The sequence below is a fragment of the Gallus gallus genome, chromosome 1 (assembly GCF_016699485.2).
Source record: "Gallus gallus isolate bGalGal1 chromosome 1, bGalGal1.mat.broiler.GRCg7b, whole genome shotgun sequence".
Lineage (NCBI taxonomy): Eukaryota > Metazoa > Chordata > Aves > Galliformes > Phasianidae > Gallus > Gallus gallus.
The window spans coordinates 175,171,080-175,197,454 of record NC_052532.1 but is presented as its reverse complement, the minus strand read 5'-3'; the positions used below and the strand labels follow the sequence as shown (position 1 = coordinate 175,197,454).

General features: G+C 43.0%; 1 protein-coding gene across 1 annotated transcript in view; it reads right to left on the bottom strand.

The window, feature by feature from the left end:
• Positions 1–24,004, bottom strand: part of UBL3 (ubiquitin like 3) — a 57,043-nt gene extending 33,039 nt beyond the window's left edge. Inside the window, exon 1 of the mRNA NM_001012829.2 lies at positions 23,855–24,004. Coding sequence (NP_001012847.1) covers positions 23,855–23,881 — 27 coding nt within the window. The 5' untranslated portion in view covers positions 23,882–24,004. The remainder of the gene's footprint in view (positions 1–23,854) is intronic.
• Between the last annotated feature and the right edge of the window lie 2,371 nt (positions 24,005–26,375).

The window sequence follows — 26,375 nt, the reverse complement described above, 5'->3', positions numbered from 1 at the left end:
CGGAGAGCTTTAGATAAAAATCTCATTAAGGCCTTTCAATCGCATCCACTCAAAATTGGCACTCAGATGACAGGCCCAAATGATGGTCAGGAAACTGATGCCACCCTACAAAAGCAGAACAGGGCTTCGGCTGCACAAAAACATGTCAAAGAAGTGAGATTTTAGCTGGACCAGGAGACAAGCCTGCACCAGAGTGGTTTTCACAAAGCTGGCCGCAGATTTCCCTGCCTGTGCCCAAGGAAAAGTTTGGTAAGGTTGCAACAGCGAGTGATGGAGCAGAGACACATACACAAACATGATGGAAAAAAGTACCAAGGATAGTGTTGGGAAATCTCTGCAAGGAAGCTGTGAGTGAAAAGGAGCAAATGAGTCATTAAATGAGGATGCAATAAGGACGCTGCAGAAAGAACAGGAGAAAATAATGTTAGAGTATCCCTGAAGGACAGATACCTCAAATCTGTTATCATCCCAAAGCTGTTATTTATGGCCATGTCTGGTTCCAAACCTACAACCAATAGTGAGGCATTTGTCTCATTTAGAGGTTAGTAACAAGTGTGTTATTTAGTGAGTGCTGGACAAAGAGATAAGATGCAGCTGAAGAGGACATTTCTCTCAAAGATTTACAGACTTGAAAAGGCATAGAAGGAAAAACAAAAGTTTTATATTATCTTTAGTTGCTAACAGCAGGACAAAGACTTAATAGGAAATGACAGTTTACAGAACAAAATTGCATTTCCATCTTTTTGGTTCGATATTAGGAGGAAGTTTTTCCACACAGAGGGTGGAGACACACTGGAACAGGTTGCCCGAGGAGGCTGTGGATGCCCCATCCCTGGAGGCATTCAAGGCCAGGCTGGATGTGGCTCTGGGCAGCCTGGTCTGGTGGTTGGTGACCCTGCACAGAGTAGGGGGGCTGAAACTCGATGATCATTGTGGTCCTTTTCAACCCAGGCCATTCTATGATTCCGTGATTTAAAGAAACAATACTTGTATCAGCACAGTGAAAGACAACTTCTTAAGGATAAATTAACAAGTTTCAAGGGAAAGATTAAATATGTTCCAAGAGAAGCAACTACAGATGGAAGGCAGCACAAAAAGGCAGCATCTCTGTCAAGGTGGGTTTCCAGAAATAAAATATGGCAAACCGTCTGGATACCAGAAGAGGGAAGTTATCCAGGTTCAGTCTCAATGTAGATCAATTAACTAAAAACACCTCGTTTCTGCACTTATGTTCCTTATATCTCGTTTTCTACTCAAAATACTACAGTACGCTTTTAAATTTCACCCCAACCTACATTTAATTGAAGATTATTTCAAGGTAACTTCTTTCAACTTAAGAATGTGCCAAATTTATCAGGCATCTTGACTTCCCAGCATATTCTGCTGGCAAGCCAATAAGGATAAAATACATACCCTCACAGAAGTAGTATAGAGGAGGGGGGTGGTATCATGATGAGTCAGCAAAAGAAGAAAACTTTCATTTACTTATGACTACATGACTTCTACAGTAAGCAACACAATAGAAGGAAGTAAACTGGAATGCCAGAGATGTGTTGCAAGTTTACAAAAGGGTTAAAAAACAATATAGAAAATGAATGCAAGAACATAATGCCACCAGCTATTGTTACAGTAATTTATCCTTTATATCAAAGTTTTTCCTGTTCCTGTTTATGACCACTGTCCTCCACACTCCCACCTTTTTATTTTAGTAAAGAGCCTTGGCCTATCTTCCACATGACTTACAAGGAAGTGCAATGGGGCTGGAACTGGGTGTCCCCAAAGCCACCTTTTCTCCAAGCTGACCAAGCTCAGCTCCCTCAGCCCTTCCCGGCAGTGCCAGCGCTCCAGCCCACACCATGCAGGTGGCCTCTCCTTGCTCCAGTGGACTACCTTATCTCCTGCATCAGAAAAGTATAAGAAAAGTTGTCCTAAGCCAGGAGCCCCCTGCTTAGCTTAACCAAGGGGCTCTCACAGATCATCTCCTTGCACTCTTCATTACTGGGACAGAGCATCCTTGCGCTTAGCAGAACTTGGAAAAAGCCCTGATGGAGGAAGCTCATTAAAAGGAAGATGCAGCAGCTTGGCAAGGAGCACAGCACAGTTTCTACCTGGCACTGTGGGCTACAGTAATCAACAGAATCTCCATCACTACCTAATAAATGAATCAAAAAAATCAACACCAACACCTCTGTTTCTCTCTCACCACGTGGCAGTCTTCATAATGGCTGAATTACAACAGCTTTTCCCATAGCTGGGCCATGGATCTTAGGATTCAAAGGCCAGGCAAAACTATAAGGAAGATAAGCATGTTTTACCAGAATTTTGTCCATTGTTCATATATAAAACTGCCTAAAAATTATTCTCCTTTTTCTCATAATTATATCTTGGCATGGGAAATTAAACGTAAATTTAACAAGTCGTGACTTGGATCTGTTTAGAAAGAAATATTGCAGGGAATAAATACCCACTCAGAAAATCATTTAGAGCTTGAAAGTGTTTATGTTTCCTCAAATCATTTCCTCCTGGGATTATCAAAATTATATAAAAGGCCATTTTGCAAATGCATTAAATCAGCGTGACCTTCCCTTCTCATGGCTGCTATTCGAAAAAATATATGGTGCCATTTTCATTAAAATGCAGAACTTCTGAAGCTTTACTTCCCTAGAATGCCACTCAAACTCCTTATTACATATATACAGCTTTATAGATGGTTTCTGTGTTTTATAATTCTTTATTTCCAGTACGGAAATTCTACCTTTGAGCAACAGGCATGGATGATTTTTTCTGTAAACCCACAAAGATCAAAAAAGTCACTGGTTATAAGCAGTCATTCACGTTCCCTTGATATGTAAATCCTACACAAGTGGCTATTCTTTATTCACTCATTGCATGCTCACACTTAGTACTAGAACGGCAAAGCAAAAAGGACACATGCAAGCAGTTCTAAGTAAGAACATCACCTAAAATGCTGTCAAATCATCTGAAATGCTACTTGGTAATTTCACAGCCTGCCACAAGAATGTGACACTGATAGCACACGGATGTTGATACTGTATATTTAGAGTGACATCATCTGTATGAGAGAAGCACGGGATACAGCACCCGACCTTGGCTGATGAAACCAGAGAATGCTAACTGTGTTGTATCACATATCAAAAAACTCAACTTGTTTGATAAAAACTAAAGCCAGAGGAACAGATAGTTAAATACGAGATTCCTTATTTTACAGCAAGAGTGAAGTCCAGCGACAGCTTGGCCACTCAAGTGAAGCATCCAACACGAAGCAGAAGCCAATGTTCACCCAGCCAGAGACAAAACCACTCATAGATGACCTTTCCCTCTTCTGTAACTAAAGCAAAACACCAGTATTCGTTCCAGATCTTCTTCCTTTCTAGCAACTATTACTAAATCCTGCTAAGATGCATAATTCAGAGATGAAAACTAACCTGGTAATATCAATTTTCAGCAATCTATCAAACAGGCAGCATAATGTTTTAGAGAACTGAAACAGAAGTTGAACATCTTAAATATAAAACATTTTGATGGTGTCTACACGTTTCCCTTTTTTTCAGCCCCTTTCATGAGCCTTGGTGCTTAAAATAACGTCAGGAATAACCCCAACAGAAATCCACTAAACAGACTATACACGAGTTCACAATACACAGGTTAATATATAGGAAAGGAACAAAAGGTTAACTTCTGACCCAAGAAGATGAAAGGAAGAACATAACATTACACAAGCATTATTAAACTACCTTTTTCCTGTTATGAGTATCAAAGATAAGAGGAAAAAAAACCTTGTCCCTGCTTCTTATTTTTGCCTTATGAAGTTCTCATCATTTACCCCTATCCAAAGCTCCACGCATACAAGAGGTTGTTCTGCGTTTTGGGAGAATTATTTTCTATCCTTGTTGAGCATTTAAACTGAAGTGTCTTGCTATTTAAGTGCTTCTTAACCCCAAAAATAAACTTCTCCTTCCTACCTTTACCTAAAAAAAATGGAGACATAATACAAAGAAAAAAATATTGTTCATCCCCAGTGAAAGTATACATAAGTGTTCCATCTATAGTAGAACGCAGAAGTGCTAGCTAGACTGTATTAAAAAAAACTTCATAGGTAGCTCCTCAAACTACCATTCCCAGACAAACTTGCTTGAAGAATTACAAAACATTTAATTACTTACAGGCCTTAAAACATAAGGAATCCTGAAGTAGTTTGGTTGAAAGTTCTCAGAGTTCATAGCTTAACAGCGTTACAAAGCATTTTCATGTTCTCAGGTTGCAGCAAGGGAAATTTTGCCACATACAGATGAACTCATGGCAAAAGTGGTTTACATTCTGTCACAAGCTGCCCCAAGAGGCAATGGAACAGCATACAGGACATACAGAACTCAAGCACGTAAGGCCCAAGTAACCCAGCGGCTACACTTCGAGCTGCTCTGGTAGCTGGCTCTGCTTTGGGCTAGAGGACCTCCAGAGGTCACTTACAGAGTAAAGAGAGTCTATACAGTCTACAGTACTATGGAACTATTCAAGACCCATCTGAACACCTACCTGTGAGACCTATTGTAGGGTTCCTGCTTTAGCAAGGAGGTTGGACTCAATCTCTTGAAGTCCCTTCTAACCCCTGCAATTCTGTGATTCCATCAATTACTCTGAGATTCTATGATCTATAAATATGAATTTTCTTGATGACTTCTGATGATCATTTGTATTAAATGCATTCCATATATCAAGACACCGCTCAACTGAGTAGACCCTCAACAGTCACATTTGGCAGATCCACAACCAAGTCCAGCATAAGTTCTAGAAAAATAATTTGCAGGTAGAAAACTATATCCATGTACACCACCTTCGACTCGCAAATTTTCTGAGATTCCAAGAGTCAAAAAGGAGAAATCCTCAACTCCGCCTTAATTCCTATCATTATCACGCTACTATAACTGATGAGCTATAGGAATACACAGAAACAAAGAATATTTTACAGGAATAGGTGAACACGTCACACCTCACACTACACATGCACATTAATACTCATGCCCTCAGTCAGACCAAATGATTTTTATTGCTACAGATTTTTCCGTGTTCCCCTACCCCTCCATAAAGTGGCACTGGTAGGGAGACAAACGTCTGATAAACATGGCACCAAGAACATGAGAAAGGGCCAACTGCTACATTTATACATTGACACTGCATCAAAAAGGCATTAAGATTAAACAGCTTTATTTCCTTAATTGTCCTGTTAGTTATACAATTCCAGCTGAAATTCAAAATAGCAACAATTATTTTAAAATGAACACTATTTAGGTATTCATGTGCCTTTTACTATTAATATCTGATTTATGAAACAAAGCAAAAAAAAGAGTACTTCTGTTTTGCCTGACAAGCAACTAATCCTTTAAGCCTTGCTCATTGTTACTGCCCTACTTGGACATCAGTATTGTCTCAGTACATCAGTGGTTACATAAATGCAAGCACATGTGGATCTCCAGCATTCAGCCAGCTTGCCTTGTTTATGAAGAGAGTGTATTTTCTGGTACATCTAAACTTTTGTCAATAGCTTGCAGTCACAAAATGGACAATCCCAGTTTCTCCTCATTTCTGAGATGAGATCTAGTGACTGTATTACTGGATGAATAGTTTCAGGCTGGACACAGAAATTCTCCCAGAGCTTTTCTAGTAGATTACTTCTCCAAATCATTCATTGACCTCTTCTTTTCTTGCCAGTATGACCAATAGCTAAACCCTGCTATAAGGACATGGTGGAAACATGGCCTTGGAAGGGCAAGTGTTACATGGCTAGTCATGTCTATACACAATGACTACACAGGAAAAAAAGAAGAGGGAAAAAAATGAGTTTATAGAGCATTTTGTCCACTAGTTCATTAAAATGTTTGAATGAAGGCATCTATGTTTGCCTTGGCTGCAGACTTGCCAGGAACACATAAACGGACTGTCTTGCAATAACATTATATAGCCAGGTTTCAGCTACAAACCTTCCAGTGACACTTTGAAGATAGAAGCTGAGGCAAAGAAGATTTTAAAAGCATAGATTTGAGGTCCTTGATCTTCCTAGAGTAAACCTCTGGTGAGTTGGGCCAATAAAGTTAAGCCAAAGCACACTACATACAAACAGCTGAAGCTGGATGTGATTAATTCAAGTGCAGTTTATCCAACTGATACACAAATCTAAGAGCAAGCATTTTGACTATTTTGATGCTATAGCTTGATTAGTATCACAGCTGTCTTCCATACAATAGCTTCAAATTCTTGTTCCCATTTCACATGCTTATGTATACTCTGGAGTGACTGTCAAACACCAATCCATCAAGTTGCAGAGAACCAAAGTGCTGCTGGTCAGGTACGGCTGGATAATAAAGCTGAAGAGGACGAGGAAAGGCTGGAGTGCTCACACACGATGCTGAATTCAGAGGATCCATGCTTTTAAGTGGCACAGACACCTCTTGCTAACTCTGGGAGGAAGAATAAACAGACAGAGATTCCCACGTGAAGTGAAGCCAAATCCTTTGCCAGCCCAGCAGTCTCAAACTGACCCAATGTGGAGAGCCTACAAAAGGAGATTTGACATTCTAAGTGGGAATGCTCAGCAGCAGCCCAGAAGGTACCTGACGGAAAGCCAAATCAGAAAATGCAGGGCACTGCTTTGAGTAGTTCCATGATCTCTGCTAGGTTAAAGTTGAAATTATTCTAAATTGCTTTAATAATGTTTAAATGAACAAAACTCCTGTGGAAGTCAGAAAGATGAATTTCTAAAATTACATTTTAAAGCCAGCTCTGAATTGTAGTCAACAAAGAACTGGATTCTAATTTTAATCAATTTTCTATTTATGATCTTCTTCCTGAATACAGTTTATTTTGCTGCAGACTGAACAGCAAAATAGAATGATTAACTGACCTGCAGCGATTACCTTCCCAGATTCTGGTAAATAACAACTTTTTCCTTAAGTAGCCCTTGTATAAAATACAATCAGTAATAATAGCAACACAATACTACAGTCTGCCAGCGCAACCTGGCAACAATTTTGAGGTCGTCTATCATAAAAACAACATCTAAAAAGGGAAAATTTCAGTAAACTCCACAAGTGTGCCATTACCATCCAAAAAACACTCATTTAAGAGAAAATGAAGCCACAAAAAGCTGTATCATCTCACTGGGTCAGACAAAGTAAGAAGAATACCAGACAGATTAACTAAATGCTGCTTGGGTTAGATGTCAATAGGATTAGGATGGGCTTTGGGTTGCAGCTAGCACATACATCCGCACGCCTCGCTGCACGCTCGCTGAGAGCACGTCTTGTCCTGAGCAGAAGCTCCAGTCTAAGTGGGAGAAGATGAGAGCATACACTAGAGGAAAGGAGTGCAACAGGGAAGGATTTCAAATACACTCCTCAGCAAGAACAGATCTGGGGAAGTGTCAGACAAGATAAAGGAGTCAGATTAGAAAACAAGCTTTTGTGTTGACTCACAGAAAACCTACTGTGTTATTCTTAAATGCATGCCTCCATCCAGGCAGCAGTGCAAAATGGACAGCTGGCTAAACCTCATCCCGAAAAAAAATAAGCTCCTCGTGCATTTAACAGATGGTGGTGCAGGTTATGAAATTGGTCTCTGCTTCGCTCTCCAAATATAGATTTTTAACTAAACAGATACAATATTAAAAAGACTTTTAATATTTCTCAAATGAAACAAAGCTAAGCATGCATTGCGGTGTATATACTGAAGTTTAGGGTTAGCATCATGTTCCTAGAGATTACATCTTAATCTACTTTTCTAACATCCGAGATAAAAATTCTCCACACTCAGAAAAAATGGAAAGTTTTACAATTACTTTCTTGTACTGCAACCCAAACATCCAAGACATGAATATGATACTGATAATCAGGGGAGGAAAAACAAACAAACAAAAGCAACAGAAATTCTACCTTCCTCCCATTGAGGTACCCAGAAAACTAGATTCTATACACGTTCCACTGGCAGGTAGTACCATGCTAGCATACCCAATTTTCACAGAGAAAATAAGAGTTTCATTCCATTACCCTTGTTTCACATCAGAACGCTTAAGGGAGGATTTGTCTGTTTCAAATAATTATAATTCTCTTCTACTACTTTATAAAGAAGAGCAAAGGGTTCTGTGTCAGCAACGAAGCCCTCTTCAAGCACTTTCTAAAGCCTTGCAAGATACTGACAAAAAGTTTTCTATTTCATACTCGATGTGACAAACAAGCTGTGCAGTATCCTGGACTGCATTCAAAGCCAGCAGGAAGAGGGAGTGATCCTGCCCCTCTGCTCTGCGCTGGTGAGGCCCCACCTGGAGTACTGCGTCCAGATGTGGAGTCCTCAGTACAGGAGAAACATGGAGGCGTTGGAGTGTATCCAGAGGAGGGCCACAAAAATGATCCAAGAGATGGAACAGCTCTCTATGAGGACAGGCTGAGAGAGCTTGGGCTATTCAGCCTGGAGAAGAGAAGGCTGTGGGGAGACCTGAGAGCAGCCCTTCAGTATATGAAGGGGGGACGTAAGAAAGAATGGGGCAGACTCTTTAGCAGGTTCGGTTGTGATAGGATAAGGGGAAATGGTTACAAACTAAAAGAAGGGAGATTTAGACTAGATACAAGTTTTTGGGGTTTTTTTTTTCCCTATAAGGATGATAAGGCACTGGCACAAGTTGCCCAGAGAAGTGGAAGATGACTTGTCCCTGTCCAGGCTCAAGGTCAGGCTGTATGGGGCTGAGCAACCTGATCTAGCTGTAGGTTGTTCCTGTTCATTGCAGGGGAGTTGGACTAGATGGCCTTTAAAGGTCCGTTCCAACTCAAACTATTCTGCATCTGAAAGTCCTCGCTATTTTCCATCACCTGAACCAGAACCATACAATTATTCAGAGCTACTTACAACAAGATACAGCAACACCTGAAAACATACAAAAACCTTGCAGAATTACAGTGAACAGTCCCTTGGGCACAACATCCAACGTGACCTTTGCTTTGGAAAACCACACTTTGTGACAACCTACAGCCTCTTAAAGGTACTGACGCTGAGCTGCCACTTTGAAGCAAGACACAGCCTGGGGGAGCCTCCCACATTGCTCAGCACCAGCAGGGAACCAGGGCAGGAAGGGACGGGCTGCTGACAGCAGGGCTGACTTCCACAGCACCACAGCCAGCTCCGCAACTCCAACCCCAAATCCAGCCACTGTCACAGCCTCAAGCAGCTTTCACTTCACCAGCTCTCACGTAGTTTTTGTCACTGTTGGACCAGCCAGAGGTGGGTAAATAGCCCAGTGACTTGAGAAAAGCACGTAGTAGAATTTTTTAAGTAAAACTTAAAACAGGCTATGGTACCCAGGGCCCAGCTCCATACTGCACCAAGTTAGAAGCAAAGCAAAACACAGAATGCAACTGCAACTCTTCATTCCTATTTTCAACATTTGTAATATTCATACATTTTAGTATTAAATTTGCTCCCTTACCAAGCCTCCACTATCACTAAATAAAGCAGAAAACCTTACTAAATGCACAAAAACCAAACAGCCATCGTTGCAGATTATACAATTTTCCTCGTATACGTAGAGTGTTGATGCTAGAAGCATGCAGCGTACCTTGCTGAGAGCCAGCACGTGGGCTGGGCAGGCTGACCTCTTCTAACACCACACTGGCTGAAAATTTCCCCTCTTGCAAAAATAAAACCCTCAAAATTAACATTGAATAGAATATCACGCCCATTCTATTCACAGAATACGTGAGCCATCGGCCTAAAAATAAGTAATTAATCAATCTTCAAAGATGAAGAAAGGAATTAAAGAAATACACATGCACGGGTTTGGCAAAATAATACTTTCCAAAGCATGGAAATCCAAAACTAGGTCACAGCTTTATCCCACAGATCGTTTTCAGCTTAGTTTGAACAATAGAAGTCTTTGGAATAAACTGCCTGCGCTCAACCACCATGATACTCTCATCCACAAATAGCAGCCGTATTAGAGGTGTAACAGCCCATGTACCACAGCAGAAAATGGATGGAGTTGAAGGAAAGAACATAGCTGTGGGCTGCCACCTCTGCTTTGGTCTTCTAGACATAAGGAAGCACGTACAGCACTGCTTCCCACACATACTGCATGCTGAACCTTTCAGAGGAAGATCATAAATACTTTATACTTAAAAATGATAAAGTCTTCTGACTCTTCAAGTCTAGTATTATTTCCAGGGCTCCCAATATAGCAAGTCTAATTTGCTAATTTTTGATTGATCTCTCAGTAATGAAATCTAGCCATCCAAAAGAGGTCTGCCAGAAGCCCAAACACAGAGATTAGTCTTGTCATATGGACAGAGACTATATTTAGATAGGTGCCTGTTTAGATAGGTGCTATATAAAGATTCCTCCACATAAAATTCCTCCAAACGTGAAGTGTTGCTGCAAATAAGACATAGCCTTTATATCCAGAGAAAAATGTTATATTTCAAGATAATCATGAAATGGCATGGCAATTCTTTCTTCTTTTACAAGAATTTATGCTGGAAAGGCTTCATGTACAATCATTAGGTTTCTACGATAAGGTTTCTAAAAACTAAAGTAAAACAACTCAAAAATTAAAGACAGCCAAGACTAAAGCAGAAGTCAGCTATCAGAAGCTGCACTCCAAAAAAGAAATACACTTCAAGTACGAGGAATGATATTTACCCTGGTGTATGATAGAAATCTTGCCAGGGAAGTGATAAGGTATGAATACAAGGAAGCTTGTTATTTAATGCCAAAGAATCTTCATTATTTAATTACGTACGCATAAATTCTCAGCCTGCTCATTTGTTTCTGCTCTGAGAATATGAAGTATCCTGCAAACATTTCAGGCCAAATGTCAAGAGAGGCCTGTCATGCTCTAAGGAGTGCACTTCTTTCTTTTAATCTAGTATCACAAAACCAAGCTGAATTTCTTTGTGAGACTCCATTACAAAAACTTCAGTATCTTTAAAAGACAACACGCTCGTATGGGCAGTATTTTTCTCTTCTGCTACACGAGTGTGATTGTAATGCACCAGAAATACACTGCATTTCTGCTTGTAATATTTAGCATAGCCTGTTCAAGTCCAATTTTATACCACAAATTACAAAGCTGATGGGGTAAGGCATTTTCAAGGACTTCAGATGATTTTCTAAACTAATCTGGTTATGTGCAAGTTCTTACTGGATAACTTAAATTACTTTTAAATTCATTGTATTAACTTGTCTCAGCTTCCACTTTTTTTAACAGGTTGTACGTGACAGCTCTGACCGGATCTCACTTGGCCGTACATCTGCCATCACACAGTACCTACTTGGCCATGACAGGCGCAGCACACCTGCAGCTACCCAAGTTTCCATGGAGCTGTAATTAGGAGAAATTCTTCTAGGTTAAAAGGAAAGAAATGTAGGTTGACTGCAAGAAATCTTCCTTTCTGCTGCACTATTCACAAACATGGATGCTGAAGTTTTCTGTAGGAAATAATGAAACTGTGTAGAAGTGTGATTTACTGCAAATGAAAACATTTAACAATTTTGAAGCACAACTTAATAAATTTAAGCTAAGAAAAGGCAGCATACCAAATAAACAATATGAAAATACTGCAAATGGGACTTTACAGAGCCCCAGCAGCTCAAACAAATTACCCAAACACAGACCTCTGGTGCTGTCTTCATGTCTTGGGAAGTATCCCCCCTATGCACCGCAGCTGCTCCTCCAGAAGGGCATCGATATCACTCATAGGAGCAGTCTGCCATGCAGACACCCCGGGCCATCAGCACATGCTAAATGGCACTAAAAGCCACGTTGAGGCAACTTAATCAAGCCTTGGGAACTTTCCAGCTTTAGAACTGGATTTGGTGAACAAGATTCACCTTCGCCAAAAGATGTGATATCATGTATACAGACATCTCATTTTTTCACCCAGAGTAACGTACATTACTTTTCTACCTCTATTCAGGACCGATACCAAACATACTAATTACCAAACATAACTAATTACCAATACTAATTAAGGGATGGGTTTGGGTATGTTTGCATTTAGCATACAGAGGGAGGAGTAAGGATGACCAAGAAAAAAAAAAACCATCTAGCATGCTCTACATCCGTTAAAAACTTCACATAATAGAATTTAATTACTTAAGAGTACAAACCTATGCACAGTATGAGAAAAATCATGCTAATTCCTTGACAGTTTGTTGCTCCCCATATGCTTGTATGGGGAATTACTGCTCATAAATAAGCCTGAATGCTCTGACACCACTATGTGCACTGCCTGTACGCTCATTGCTCGATGGTTGCGTAACCATGATTTGGCTTCTCCCTGTGCTCCTTTCAGCTGCTACCACCACCTTCCTGCAAGCTACTACAGCAGTTCAGAATGCCTACAATAAAAAAAACAAGTGCCATCTTTTCCAGAAACCCAGCCAGAACTACTTTGAAACGACTCAAAAGACTTTCTCTTCCCTCTCCCAGCAGCCCAGGGACATTCTAGGGTTGGCCAATACAGCTCCCAGTAGAGCATGGCTAAACAACTGCTGCCTTCACCCAAAAGTCAGACAGAACAAAAATACAGTGCTGCTGTATTTTAAGATTCTGGATACATTTCTTTTGCATATGAAATTTCAAACTACCACAACAAATAGATATGATTCTTCCTGAAAGCTGTACCACATTTTAGAACACGTTGTCATCTGATTTTACAAGAAAAAACTATTATTTGATATAGAAAGACTGCAGAAAATGCTGGGTTTATTCAGGCATCATCTCTCCCTTCCATCTCCTGCAGAAGAGCACTTAGTAAAAGAGAAACACTTTGCAACTATACCATTGGTGGAAGAAGAGGCCAAAAACCTAAACGATCTCCCCAGTAATTTCTTTCCCTCTGGGCCTTGTGTCTGTATGCTGAGAACAAGAAGATAAAACAAAACAAGAAGTTTCTCTTTTTTGGCAGAAGATAACAGAAACAAAATATCTCCTAACCACATGTTCATTATAAATAAAACACATAACCTATGACTTTTTTTAAGGCATCAAAGTCAGGACTGATAGGCAGCAACAGAACCTACTTATAAAGGCAGGAAACTATTTGCCTTCTCTCCACCTTACCTGGTATTACTCAGCACTCTAAATTATTCACTTTGGCAACTTTCAAACCCAGCTAAAGAAAAAACAAGCAAGCACCAACCAGCAGGTCTGCAGATAAAGGCACTGACTGATAATCATTCCGTTCCCCTCAGATAAGGCTAGTTACCTTTCCCACACTTGGTTTTCTAAAAAAAAGTTAAGGGAATTCAAGAGAGATAACATAAGCATAAAACTAAATCCCCATGTCCTTGAACACAGGAAACTGCTGTGGATTTGTTCTTTTCTCATAAGATCACTTCAGGTTTAAACAGATCTTTCAGAATGAATGGAGTTTTCTGAAGTACTTGCTAAAGAGACTGGTATCACAGGAAGACTCATGGTGAATTAAGACCTCTTCTAAACAAGGTTTGAGCAGTTCAAGAAGGCACAGACTGATCCAGTCTTTGAATAACGAGTAGGTGCCGGATGAGGAAGGCGTATCATGATAGAAAAACTCATGTGCTTCTGGATAGGAGATTTAACAAGAACACAGTTGATGCAACAAGATAAAAAAAATAGTTAAGCATGGTGGTTTAACAGCCAACAGGCAGCTAAGCAACACCACACTGCTCTCACTATCTTGATCCTTTTATTTCTGAATGTTTCTGTATTTCATTTTACCAGTCTAGCAGTTCCCTCAAAGTCAGTTTTCCATGTATGCCATAAATAGCACAGTAGTAGATGCACCATACTCAGTTCACTATGTATATTTTGCCACTGCTATTTGCTTAAAACACAGATGGATATTGAAAAAAGACAACTTCAGCTTAGAAGCACCAGCCTCTATAGAGAGATGTGACACCCTTTATAGCCAATAGAGGGAAAGATGCAGCCATGGCTCTTACCTTGGGAAAAGTCTAATCTCTTCAAAAATGTCATCCTCATCATTGAGGTCTGAGTCCTGCTTACCTCCTGCACTAAATATGTATGGTAGCACCAAGCCCAGCACCATGATGGAACACGAGGAGAAGGGGAGGCTCAGGAGAGACCTTATTATTGCTCTCTACAACTGCCTGTAAGGAGATTGTGGCAAGGTGGGGGTGATAGAACAAGAGGGAATGGCCTCAAGTTGCATCAGGGAAGATTCAGACTGGATGTTAGGAAAAATTTCTTCTCTGAAAGAGTGGTCAGGGGCTGGAATGGGCTGCTCAGGAAGGTGGTGGAGCCACCATCCCTGGAGATGTTGAAGAAACATTTAGATGTTGCACTGAGGGACACAGTTTAGTGGGAAATACTGGTGACAGGTGGACAGCTGGACTGGATTACCTTGGAGGTCTTTTCCAACCTCGGTGATTCTATGAAGTGTCTTGCGCCCATACTACAGCCCTCCATAGGGATTTCCCTGCTTGAAGAAATGGGCACATGGAGCTCATTTTCACACCCATCAGAAGCAGAATGTATGAGGAAGCCCCAGCACCCTTGCTGAGGTAAGCAGTGAGAGTTCAATGCAGAAGTGCATGCTTTAAGCCTTCTGTTGAGGCTTCTGAAATTGATACCACAAGATACCTTCCTTTGCAAGAAGAAACACAATTCATTCAACAACCTGCAAGCTAAAACAAGTCAGCAAATGCCCTCTGCCATGTTCTCATGGCCCCTCATCCAACCACACTGAGAGTTTACCCGGTTTTCCACCCACTACAATGGAAATTTTGAACTACCAAATAACTTCAACCGTACATAATTAGAAATCACTCAAAAAATCCTCATTTCCAGATTTGTATGAAACCCCAATTCTTATGAAGCTATACTGGCCAGAAGCAATTAAGCAGACAGAAATCAAACACTATTGCAGTTTGTTTAATAAGAACTTCTAGTCATTTTGCCGTTAGAAAATGAAATCCTTAAGACTAAGTCAAATTTCTCAGTAACAAGCTGTTCTCTTGGTGCCAGGATCTGACATATTGCATCTTAAAGCTTTGCTCTTAGTGTCTAGACAGCTAGAAATACTCACTAGTATGTTTTGGAAAAACGTTTCCCTTCCTCAGTATTTTACATTGAAATGAACTAGCAGAAACTCCCATAAAAATACTTAACACATCTTTAAGTATAAAGCTGGTCTTTAAAATAGCCCTTCTTAGAAACTGGCAGCACAAAGAATATATATTACAGCATACTTTGGTACAAAACCTTTGAATGTTGGAGTCAAATAGTACACATTTTTATGGCCTAAGGTACAGCGTCTGGCAAACCTCACCTTGTGAGTGTGAGGTTCCTGACTACACAAACTAAAATGCTTCAAAGCAATATTACTGTCTCATTCGTGCACCATGGAAAGCAGTGCACCTCTACAGCTGTTCACAAGAAGGGCCAACCCACTGATCCTGCATTCCTGCCATGCTTACCAGGTTTATTGGCAGTGCAACCCATGCAAGCAGCCATGGCACACAAGCAATGCTGCATCCCTGCTAGCCCTGCCTGCTACAGGGCAGTGCAGTCCAGCATGAAATCAAGTGGGAACTTGGGAAGCCTTCATACCAGGAAGATCACCATTCTGCTGGGACAACAGCTTATTTAATTTTTCTCATAAACATACAGTAACACACTGCACCCTCATCACCATTTACGTGCTATAATACAGCTATCAAAAGCTAGTAACTGTGTGTGATTTTTATGTTGATTTCATTGTTACTGAATCACATAAAAACAGCGAATAGGGGATTCTTCTACCCCTCCCCCCCTTCACTTCAAATCTTTCAACAAAGCTTTCTGAACATTTCAAGTTTATTGCCAAAAATAGCTCTAAGTACAAACCACTCAAACATGCAAATCCAATAATATCTATTTCCATTGCAGATCAATAACCCAGATTCAAAAATGAGCTAAGCCTTCATTATCACACCCTGCAAGTGCTATAACTAACTTGTCTGCACTGATTAGAAGTATGTTCATTCACAGCCAAAATGGCAGACATGCAGATTTGGCATGCCCTAAGCAACGCGTTGTACGTCATCTACAGCCATAGAACTCCACTCCAAGAATTAACCTAATTCTGGTCTTTGTGATACTGCCTATGCTAATAAGAATTCTTTAAAAACAACTGAAAAACCTGGTAACTGGTTGGCTCTAAAAAAATCTTCCACACCCTTCTAGTCAGCCACTTGCAATATATTAGAGATAAGTGTGTCTGAAGAATGTTTGACAGGACTTTATCTTAAAAGAAATACCAAAAAAGGAGCTCTTTAAGAGTAATTATGTCATAGTAATATAGTTTAAAATAACTTTCCTGAGGCTTACTAGCATATGTCATAGTATGCTACTATATTCCTATGTAGCCTGACACTAATCTACCTTTAAAGAGGCAATCTTAAATTCACAGCCCCAGATAAGAAAGACTTTTGATTAACAATGAACTTCTCTATTTTATCACTATTCTCTTATTTCCCTATATTACAAACTTGTCAGATCCCAGAGATAGACTAAGTAGTCCTATCTGGGGTATATGCTAAGTTTCAGAAACAGATTATGGTGATGTGGATCTCCGCCAGACCACAAAATGTTACCATACCATAACTCCACTATAGAGATACCAACCAATGCTACAACACAAGACTTTGAAGTATGATTATTTTTTGAGACTAGGTGCTTTTTTTTTTTCTTTCAGAGATTGAAATGAAATCCATTTCCTTGTGCTTATTTTATAATTGGTACTAAACTTTCATCAATTAATACTGCATTACGAAGATCATGGAAAGGCTTCCACAAGAGCTCAGGACCCCACTTTATGACCAACAAACAAGTATACGTGTTTATTTTTAAATCAGAATCACAGATTGGGCCAGGTTAGAAGGGACCTCAAGCATCATGAAGCTCCAACCCCCCGCCACAGGCAGGGCCACCAACCTCCACATTTAATACTAGACCAGGCTGCCCAGGGCCCCATCCAACCAGTCCAGATCCTCAACTGCAGCACGTTCCAGGTTAAGACCACCTTTGCTTCTCAACACGTCAAAGCCATTGACAAAAATGAGATGGGCCTAAACAGCAAACTGTATCAGTCATGAAGAGAAAGTGGAACCACCACAGCAGGAAGCCACCAACACCAGCACTTGCAGATTGCATCCCTGTGCCGTTTGGTACCCACGTCCCACTAAGGTATCTGTTTCCTTTTTGGGTGGTAGAACTCTACCAAACCAAAACCAGAAACGTATGTTTTTACTCTCCTGATTTGTATGGGATACAGAGAACTCAAGGAGTTTCCTGCTTGTTTCTGTCTCCATAACAACGGTATTATGGAATAAAATCTCAGCTGAACTCTGCCACAACGTTTCCTTTTAATTCTAAACTGAATCACACACAAAAACTTAAGTTAAACCAGCAAACTAACAAAAACACAAACCCACACAAGCGTGATCCTGCCACTGGCAAGTTATTTTCAGATTTATTTACCAGAAAGTAGGGAAAAAGAAAAACTTACAAGACACTGACGGTAATGCCACAATTGTGCAGCCAGCCAAATCCCCATTTTACTAAGTTTCTAGTCGTGGAAAATACACGCTACGTTTTTAAGTCAGATTTCAACATGTGTGCAGAGTCTCAACGCAAACTGTGCATGGTTTACCAGCAGCAACTCATTGAGCCTCTGCAGAGCCATCGCAGCTGGTGCTGCAAAACACACTGCATTTCCACAAATACATAGCAACACTTGCGTGCAACGACATTTAAATGTTTCCACACAACTACGCTGCTGAGGCCCAGCAGACCCACAAGTCAGAAGGTCTTCACCTTTTCTTTAAATGTTGCATTCAAAAATAAAAAGACCTCCTGCACGGTTTCAGAAAGCCCATTTAACAACTTTCTCCCCACCTCCCACATATTTCCTTTCAGACACAAGAGCTAGCTTTATGCAGTTCAATACGATATCTGCAGAATCTCAGCTGATGCCTCCATTTATTTACTTATAACTGTTGCAGGCTGTTGATTCTTCATTCTTTTCTTCCGTTAGTGTTTCCCTCTATCTGTCCATTTGTATTTGTCTGGATGTATACTCAAGAAAGCAATGAAGGGATCATTTTTCAAGATGTTCTGCAAAATACACGTAACAAACTGTCAAACATTAAAGGCTGTCCTTCTAGCTGAGTTTATAGGGTCATTTTTAAACAATAATTGAACTTCTAGAGTTGGGGTCTTAAAGTTTAGATTTGACATGAGAACAGCAACATTGCAGTTCCTCATTGACATTCTGCTCATTTCCAGTGGCTTCTAAAATGAAAGCATCGCACTCAGTCAGAGCCTTTTAATAATTATGGTGAGCTGAAGTTTATGCATGCAAAATTGTGGCAGGGAAGGCTTGCTACTTTAGCAGGCTCAGTTAATTGCAAACAGACAATATTGAAAAGAGCGCTGATCAGCAGCCTTGCCTTTCGCTGCACTTGGAATGAGAAATAACCAAGTCAGAGGACCCAGACCTACTCAGAGCAAAGACTGAAAATAAGCCATACTATCTCTTCTACATAAAACCACAGGAATGATTAGTCACATTCCAGATATTTCTGGATTCCTGCAAAGTAGAGTAGCACTCAGAGGCTGAGTCAGAACTGAGCTCTCCGTTCTCTTCCCTATTGCATAAGCACATGGGGGACATCAAAAGTTTACATTCTGACTTTTGCTCAGAAACAACAGTGACCGACCAGAAGCATAAAACAAAGCCCTCCGACTGCATATACCGTGACCACGGCTTTCAACGCTCACGGAAGTTGTCCTAAGAAAGAATCCCACGTTAAAAATAGAGAAGTCCATCCTTCGTCACTCTGTTGACATTCTCATGAAGCTTTTCCTACTCAGTCTGCTGTACAGGCTGTATTCAGGCAGGCTCACCTCCCAGTACAGCCTCGGGCCAAGACAAGGAAGAGATACGTGGGCCTGGAACTGTCTAAAATAAAATGCTGATGGGGAAAAGTTAAGTTTAGATCCACGCAAACAGCAGCACAAGCACTGATGCGCCTTAAGTTGGCACCAATTCCGCAGAGCCACCACTTGTCCCCATCTATTCCTGACTGCTCTGTCTGTATTCCTCAGATAAGTCAGGCAATTTGTTTTTAACGTGCACAGTTCAATGTCTCTGCTGTAGAGGTGATCATTTTGCTACAGTCAGATACTCAGCATTTGGTTTTCGTCTTTCCGTCCTGCTGGACCCTGCCAGCAGTCACTGCTGGCTGCCCTGTACTCCCAACAGGGGAGGAGCTGAATGTCCTTCAGTTCCCATTCCCTCTCTTATTTCATGGAGTTACAGAACAAAACTGGAGTGAAAAAAGACAGGTACCAAGGACAACAAGGGTGAAGGGTGGGCAAGAAGGAGCAATTTGCACAGCCAGCCTGAGCTTACAGTGCTGCACCAAGCCACAGACAACACTCACTGCCCCATCCACAAGTTACAGCTGCCCCTCCCTAAATAAATAAAGGACATACAATCATTGCTCTGGAGTATGTTGAATATGTTAGAATGCCATGGAGTTTCCGTTAGCACCCTGTATACAAACATCAGTCACTACTGAAGTGACTTTTGTGCTGTTGTTAAATCCACAGGGAAGACTTTCTTTAATCTGTGGAACAAAAGGAAGGAAAAAAAATATAAATCCTTTGGAAAGATACTTCTAGTACACAGATTCAGTACCAGCTCTGGCAAGCGTATCCCTGGCCGCCACTGTAGATAAGAGAGGAGGCGCATCTTGTTACAGCAAACCCTGCCCTATACCACCAAGGCTGGCTCATCCCACACAGAGTCAGGAAGGAGCTTCTTCAAGCTCTGCAATTTTCAAAACAGAGGAAATGCATCTGCAGAAGAAAAGGCCATTCCAACAGAACTGATATGTGTGACTTCTTTCCTACATTTTGCTTCAATCCATCACAGTGCAATGAGCGTGCAAAGCATGTCCTATGTTCCAAGCATACTACAAGGATACTTTTCTTAAGGAACTGTTTAGACTGGATAAAGGATGTTAAAATTCAGTTGACGTTCAATAAAGTACCCCTTTAAGCCTCTCCTGCCTGAACCTTATTCAAGGATGCTCAGATGCTCCTAGTGCTGTGGGACCAGGTGTATATGTACCCATCCTTTTCCTCTTAGCCATCGCTGAAATGGATTACGGATGTTACATATACTACACACTAAGCTACTCACCACCATTCTACACTAAACTTCCAGAAGAACAACACACATACACACAGTCTTCCTCCACTTACTGCCCTCTTCTAACACTGGCCATGCACATAAGGATTTCAGACCACAAACCCCATTTTCTTGCATGTCTGCAAACACATAACACCAAGCATTGTTTTGTTATAATAATCTCCCACACACCACCTACATCTCTTAAGTTCAGCATACAGATTCAGTATCATACACATAATAAAATCAAAAACACTCAAGTCTATCAACTCTTGAGGATTTATCTGATGCCACACCAAAAACAAACAAACAACAACAAACCCCTGCCATGAGCCAAATGCATTACTCTTGATTACCACTCAAATCCAAAAAGAATTCAGAATTTGATATCCCAGAGGACACACAAAGAACAACCCAGGAAGAAAAAGCTGGCAGAGCCTTTTTGTACCTAAACAAAATGCACCAATGAAGGAAACAGCAGACAGCACAATGTTTTTCAGTCATAGGGAGCCGTTTCTGCAATGTTCTAAAGCCCCTGAAGAATTATGTGTATAGGGGGAAGTATCATAGGAACATAAAAAGGAGAATCAGCTTCCCAAATTATTCTGATAATGCCTAAGGAATAGATACTCAACTGAGTAAGAACTTTTGGACTGAACCTGGTTGGTGGTGGTTTGGCACATGTTGTCATATTGAGGTTTGTTGGGCTTCATTTTATTCTTAATAGCTTGTTTTGATATAGTTAGCTGGAGTTTTTAAACTAATAGCAAGCTCTTCTCTTTTTGTCAACTAAAAAAAAAAGTAGTGCCATTGGCTTCAAGTCCATAAAGCACCTCATAATGCTTTACTAGTAGGAAAGAAAATATAACTTAGAAGCAGCTATCAGTCCCTCAATCCGTAGCTGCTACCAAATGGCAACAACAATAGGTTATCTGATGAAGATATTCAACACGTTCAAAGATGCGCTGTTGCGACCACAATCACCAGTAATTATGAAGGGGAGGAAGTTAAGACTGTAGAAATGCAGCATGGTGTTCAAAGACTACTCCATACATGTCTAGTCCTCATTAAGTTAATGAAACTTCACAAGTACAGAGGCCAGTGGCAGCAGGTCTCATTCCAGGAGCGGAGTTTTAGCCTTTAAGTAGAGTGTATTCCTAAGGAATAATGCAACACAAACTTACGATGCCCGGAATGCAGTGTGTCACCATCCAGTTTATTAGTGGAATGCAAATGATAAAGTGCTATGTTAATTATTTAAGAAGTGATGCTGAAATGGTTAGCTGGTAAAATCTGCTGTAGTCCTGGAAAGAAGTCAGCCAAGCATCAGAGAAGAGAAGGCTGGATCAAACTACGTCTACACACAAGCACAAAGCTTACTGAAGGAATTTATGTGCAGCAGATCCTCGGCGTTTCAAAGGTAGGACAGGAAGACCGCATTTTAAGAAGCACCAATTATAATAGTTCTATTCTTATTATTACGAGAGGGTTAGTTCATGCATCTGATACTTTGAAACATAATTACTATAATACTTAAGTAATTCATAGCAGATTTAGTAAACGTGACAGAGCCTTCGTAATACAACACCCCACCACAACGATGCCAACTCCTACAGAAGAATGGGATTTTTTTTTTTTTAAATGCAAATTACAGAGTGGGTGGATAAAGAGAAATGCAAACTGCAAAATCATACAAGTAAATAAAAACATACACAAACAAGGTGACAGCCTGCAAGTGCTTCTCTTTAAAAAGCAATCAAATAACAACACCATTTTCCCTCCTGAACAAGCTCCTTTGAAATAAGGAGGACGGTGATTAAAAAAAAAGGGACTGAAAATGAGTTTTCAAGTGCTCTTTCTACAGATTATATATTAAGTTACTGACTGCATTTAGTCATCTTAATTTCTACAGCACACTTCGAACTTGATGAGGGAAACTGCAGCTAAAAATGCAGCAGAATGATCCTAAGACAGACCAGAATATGCCTGTTCACTTGGTTAAATTATACTGACACTGGTGACATCTTCATTCAAACGTCTTTGTAATGACTCAATATTTAAACATCGCTATGGATAACAAGCTTCTTCCTGACTTGAAGCAGCAGAGTATCTCCAGGCCTACACATCGCTATCCTCATTACATCATAATGACAGGAAGAAACAGTTTTAATAGAAGCAAACTATTCTTTCTCCTCTCAAGATGTGTGTATCGTTATAAAATGGAGTCCTTGCATACAAAAGGTGCATCCCGGCCCCCAGGACAGAGGGGTGCCACACACTCAGCCCGGGCTGAGAGGAGATCAGCACTCCATGCTATGGCCAAGGGCTCCTCTGGCTGCTCTGAGAGGTGGGCACCCAGCTCCGAGCTGGGCAGGGGCTGCAGCCGGGCCACGACACACTGACATGTGGGAGTGGGCTCAGAGCATGGCCAGAGAGCCCCTAACAAGAGATGAAGGAAAATAAGCAGCTGAGAGGGTTGAAACTCAGTGATGAGGAGAGTGATACCTCTATTTCTTCCCAAAAGGCAAAATATATTTAGTGCTTGGGGAGGGAGGGACTGGGGAAGCTTAGAACTGTGGTTGGTCACCCTCTGTATTGCACTGTTCCGGCTCTCTTGACAAAATTCACTCCTTTGGGCTGCGTTAGAAAAGCTGGGAAGGAAACAATGACATGAAGCAACTAGACAATGCCATTACTTCAACAGCCTATTCATCCTACACATGGACTATGAGTTGTATGGCTGAAACAAGACTGTCTTCCTGTTACCACCACTGCAGGTTACGCTCACAGAACAGAATTTCACCCTGAATAAAAGAAAAAGCACAGAAGAGCTCACTGCATTTAGACAGAGTGCCTAAACCACCACATGGGGATAAGAGAAAATATTCTGCTGCAAGAATAAAGAGGAAGCTACCCAGTCACAGCCATGACATTCCGTTCCCCCTCAACTGAGGGACGTACAGAAACGATGGTTGGACAAGATGATCTCGGTGGTCTTCCTTAACCTTAATTATTTTATGAAACGCAGGCACACCACCGGCAGAGCCCTCTGAACGGGGATTACCTGGCAGAGCTCTGCCACCCCTCCGCCACAGCACCGCGCAGGCTGGCGGCAGTCCGCCATCGGGAGCACCAGGAGTGCCCTTGAGAAACGTCCAGGCTGCAGCGGGTGCACGAACGCTCTCCGTGGGCAAAGAGCGCACGGGGATTTCTCTTTCGCTCCTGACCTGGCATCAGGTAAGGGGGATTAACTTCACGCCAGCGTCAGAAGGCAGCGTCGGTAAGGAACTAGCGAAGTTTGCGTGAAGCAGGCGGCTGAGACGAAACGCGAACAGGCTTAGGAGAAAAAAAAGCCACAAGGGGCAGAGGCAGGAACCCTGCGGGCTCGGCTTCGCCTTTCTGTTCCCCATAGCGGGGCCCCTCCGCCCGCCGAGCCCCGCTCCGAGCCCGGCGCCGCGGGTACGGCCGGGAACTGCCGGGTCCTCCAGCGGGCAGCAGGGATTTCTCTCTCGCCTTCCCACGCCCCTCTTCTTTCCACGTCCTCTGCCAAAAGGAGCCTCAGCAAACGCTACTGCACGATAATGGCACGAAGGAAGGGGCGCAGCACTCACCATGTCAGCCGGAACGCTGCTGGACATCTTGATATCCCTCTGACGCTTTAACACCAACTTTGAAAGCAGAACGAGAAGCACCGAGCGGAGATCCCCGGCCCGAGGCCGGCGTGGGGCGGCGGGGCCCTGCGGAGCTCCGGGCCGCGGGGCTGTGCCGGGGGCGGCGGCTCCGTCAGCGGCGGTGCCAGGCGGGGCGGGCAGCACTGCGCCGCGACATGGGCTGCGCGCGGCTTTTCCCCCCTCGCGCTCTTCCTTCCCGGCGAATAACGACGGGGTGATTCACGGATAATGGGGCGGCCGTCACCTCCTCATTAAGCGCCGCGCTGCCGGCCCGACTCGCTGCCCTGGGGCCGGCGGGGCCCGGGGGAGGACGCCGGGCTCGGGCCTCCCCTAGGCGGGCTGCCGCATGCAACAGGCTCCGGCGGGGACGGCCCTGCGGCTCCGGGGCTCGGCGGGGCCGTTCAGCGGCTGTCGCCTCCCGCAACCTCAGCTCTCATCGCCTCCTCCTCCTCCTCCTCCTCCTCAGCCCGCCCTCGCTCCCTCCTCCCCCCACCCCCCGCCGGCACGGCAGGCTCGCCCCCTCCCCGCGAGCTTTAGCGGCGCTGCCTGGCCGCGCCGCGAGCCGGGGAAAAGCCGCTGCTCAGCGCGATGCCGGCCCACAGCCGCCCCCTGTCATCTTCGCCTCAAGCCAACATGGCGTCTGCCGAGCCCAAGCAGGGGACGCGGCAGGAGAGAGACGGAGCCCCCCACCCCCTCCTCCCGCCGTCACGCGCCGCCGCCCCGCGGCACCATGGGGCTTGTAGGCGGCCGGGGGGCGTGGCCTGGAGGCACGGCTCCGCCCCGCGCCTCAGCGACGGTTGCTAGGGCCGGGGGTCGTCCCAAACCGTGCCGTTCTATTGACGAAACGGCTCCTCTAACGTTCACGGGGAAAATGATGACTTCCGTGAGGCTAAGAGGGTGAAAAACGCGTCCCACCGCTAAGGCGTGCCTGCCTTTTGAGGGTGCCCCGTGACAATCACAGAGATGCAAGGCACCTCTGGGGATCGTCGAGTCCAAATCCCTCCTAAAGCAGGTTCCCTACAGCAGGTGCAAGAGGCGAAGAGGCAATTAAAACCCACTAAATTCAGAATGAATGTAAGAACATGCTGGTTTTATGTGAAGGTGGCCAAAGACTCATAGAATCATAATCATCAAGGTGGAAAAGACCTCTAAGATCATCCAGTCCAACCATCACCCCATCCCCACCATGCCCACCGACCACGTCCCTCAGTGCCATGTCTCCACGGTTCTTGAATATCTCTGGGGATGGTGACTGCACCACCTCCCTGGGCAGCTGTGCCACTGCCTCACCACTGTTTCAAACAAGAAATTTTTCCTAATATCCAACCTTAGCCCCCTCCGGCACCATTTGAGGCCATTCCCTCTCGTCCTGTTGCTGTTACCTGGGAGAAGTGGCTGACTCACATCTCACCACAGCCTCCTTTCAAGCAGTTGTACAGAGCGATAAGGTCTCCCCTGAGCCTCTTCTCCGCACTGAACAACCCCAGTTCCCTCAGCCGTTCCCCATCAGCGCTCCAGACCCCTCACAGCTTCTTTGCCCTTCTCTGGACACGCTCCACAGGCCCCAATGTCTTACTTGTAGCAAGGGGCCCAGAACTGAACACAGTACTCAAGGTGTGGCCTCACTAGTGCCAAGTACAGGAGGTGTTCACACAAGTTTCCCAGATCTACCAAAGAAATTAGCAAGGCTAGAAGAGTCCAGTAATTAGAGGGGTGAATGGAGATTTGTTTGTATTCCAGTGCTGTCAAGCCAACAAAGAAAAAAAAAATCAAGAAAGCAAAACAAGTAGATGGAGCTGTGATACATGCAGTCTAGTTCCCCAAGGAACGGTTCTCATGTAAAACCACAGGAAATTAAGGCAGGTTTGTTCCCTTTCAAAGGGAACCCCCCTAAAAGTTGGGGGTTGTACTCCCTCTTTATGACTTCCCACTGTGTGCAACAACCCCTGGAGGTGCTGTTCCCTGTGGAGGTTATAACTCTTTAAGAAAAACTCCAACGCGGTATGAGGGTATTGGCTTTAAAGAACATATTTGACAGCAAGTATTTTGGTTAAAGGCACAGGAAGAGTTGGGGGGTCGGCAGAAGTGACCCCCCATTGCTGTCCATGCTGTCGCACCATGTGACTTTAGACTTTATCTCCCTGGATTGCTTGTGCTGTGAATTTCTGGAAGGGTTTTCCTGCATTTGGAGAGGCTGAGAGCTGGGTCTTGTCAGCCTGGAGAAGAGAGGGCTCAGGGGCTCCCCATGATGTGTATAAATGTCCTGGTGGGATGATGGGATGAAGAGACTGTAACCAGGCTCTTTCTCGGTGGTTCCCAGCAACAGACCAAGAAGCAACGGGCACAAATTAAAAACTAATGAATACAACTCAAACAGAAGAAAACACTGTGAAGGTGGTCAAACACTAGCACAAGTTGCCCAGAAAATTTGTGGGGACTCTGTCAGTAGAGATACTCAAAA